At 35.0% G+C, this 2260-nt stretch overlaps 1 protein-coding gene across 1 annotated transcript; it reads left to right on the top strand.

Annotated features, from left to right (window-relative positions):
* Positions 1-1381: 1381 nt before the first annotated feature.
* LOC139096996 (transcription elongation factor A protein-like 5) lies at positions 1382-1717 on the top strand (the record flags this gene model as incomplete). The annotated part of the gene is made up of 1 exon (XM_070648756.1): positions 1382-1717. A coding segment is annotated over one exon (336 nt), but the record flags the coding sequence as incomplete, so codon positions are not given.
* Positions 1718-2260: the final 543 nt, after the last annotated feature.

The following is a 2260-nucleotide window of genomic DNA, read 5'->3' as shown; positions in this document are numbered from 1 at the left end:
GTAGCTCTATTAATCCTAATAAATAAGAAAATCTCAAATGAAACTCTTTAACGTCTTTGAAAAATTCAAATAAAATTCAATGAAAAATTGCAAAATTTTCTCCACCTCGAAAAGTTTTTCTTCAATATTTCAACGAAACCAACTAGTTAAGCAATGAAACAAGCATTTATCAATAGAAAAACATGGCAAAAGTCAATTCCAAATCATTCTGCATCAAAAAACACAAAAACAATCGAATTATAACCAAAAACATTCAAAACCACGTGTCAATCTAACCAAAATGACAAAATCACACCTCAAACTCCCAAAAATTGCTAAAAAATTTCTATCTGGAGACTTCTGGCTTTTGTTCAATCGCTTCTTTTATTGCAGGCACATCTTTAAACCGTATGTACATTAAATACAATTTAAGGAATGAATAAGAAGAAGGAGTGGATGAGAAATTGAAGAGAAGAAAAAAGGTTCTTTCACTTTGTAAGATTTTTGATTTATTTGACTAATTTATCAATAAGCCACAGAAGAAACACATTCTTATGTCGAATATCATTTTCTTTTCATTCTACACTTGATCTAATCTTCTTTAAATAATACAATAACAATGAAAGAGAGTCAAATGAAAGGAATTCGAGAGTATTTTTATAAACATTTATACATTTTCGATTAAACGGTATTGGGGATGTTGAGAAGTGATGTCTGGGTGCTATTTTTCCACTTCCGTGACTCGACACTATGCTTAGCATAAACAATGATTCAGTGAAATCTGAACATTCCAATTCCATTCTCAATTGACCGTCACTGACGCATTAGTCATCTGAGAACCTTTGTTTTTATTTAAACGACGACGACGACGTCGGCGATGATGATGATGATCGATTGTATTTCAAGTAATCAAATATCAATTTGCAATTCAAATTCTATTGAATATTTGTCAAGTGGACACACACATGGCAGCAACAATCATCATCAATCGACAGTCATTTGACCATTTTTAAATTCATATAAATTATATAATTAATTACTAATAAAATGAAGAGTCTTCCTTTGTCGAACAAGAACTTTTGACATTTTGAGAAATGTCCACAGATGATAATTTATTGACTATTGTTTCGAATTTGAATGTTTCACTTGATTGTCAATCGAATTCTCACAAGTGAGTTGAAGCTTTTTATTTCTATTTGATTCATCTTTTTTATTGCTTTAACATGTGGTCGTGAATGTATCGGAGTTGATATTTATGGTGTTTGTGAAACAAGTACGGAATGGTTTTGAGAGACTTAGGTTGAGGTGAATTATTTCTAATTAACTTGAGAGGAATACAGATTCTGTCCAAGTCATAGGGCAAGAACAAAAGACATGGGGTTAAACTGAGAAATGGGGCAAGACTGAGACATGGGACAAGACTGAGACATGGGGCAAGACTGAGAGATGCGGCAAGATTGAAACATGGGACAAGACCGAGACATGGGGCAACACTGAGACAAGGGGCAAGACTGAGACATGGGGCAAGACTGAGACATGGGGCAAGACTGAGACATGGGGCAAGACTGAGACATGGGGCAAGACTGAGACATGGGGCAAGACTGAGACATGGGGCAAGACTGAGACATGGGGCAAGACTGAGACATGGGGCAAGACTGAGACATGGAGCAAGACTGAGACATTGGGCAAGACTGAGACATGGGACAAGACTGAGACATGGGGCAAGCCCGAATCCTGAGGCAAGACCGAGACATGGGGCACCCCAACCACCTTTTAGACTGTGATCTTGACTTTTTAATGACCCAAATACCCAAACTGCTCCCTCCAAAAATTCCCATCCTACTAATTTCAGACAACATCCATAAAAAGTCTTTCAGCCACATAATGAATGACATTTGAACGATTTTTTCGGTTTTAGTTTAATGACTATCGGTGCATAATGTATAAGTTCTAAGAAAAAGTGGCAACGACTATAGAATAATATTGACAACATTGTATGTAGGTCTATACATTTGTTAAACAGATTCTCATATTCGATATTTATTTAGTAATATTTATATGACTTTTAGTCATTTCGCAATTTCACACTTAATTCGGGTGGCCAAAAAAAAAAAATATTCATTCATTTATCAACAAGCAGCAACAACAGTAAGAAGAATGAGAATTTAATAATATTCATCGCAAACAAAGAATTTAGCGAATTTTTATGGCTCTCTTAAGTTGATTCTTTCCTTTAAATACGACTCGAAAGGCAATAAAAACAAAATCTTGACGGATTTCT

Source organism: Chironomus tepperi, unplaced genomic scaffold (assembly GCF_022539635.2).
Source record: "Chironomus tepperi strain 1889 unplaced genomic scaffold, CSIRO-AGI_Ctep_v1 contig_410, whole genome shotgun sequence".
NCBI lineage: Eukaryota > Metazoa > Arthropoda > Insecta > Diptera > Chironomidae > Chironomus > Chironomus tepperi.
This window is presented reverse-complemented; position numbering and strand designations above follow the sequence as displayed.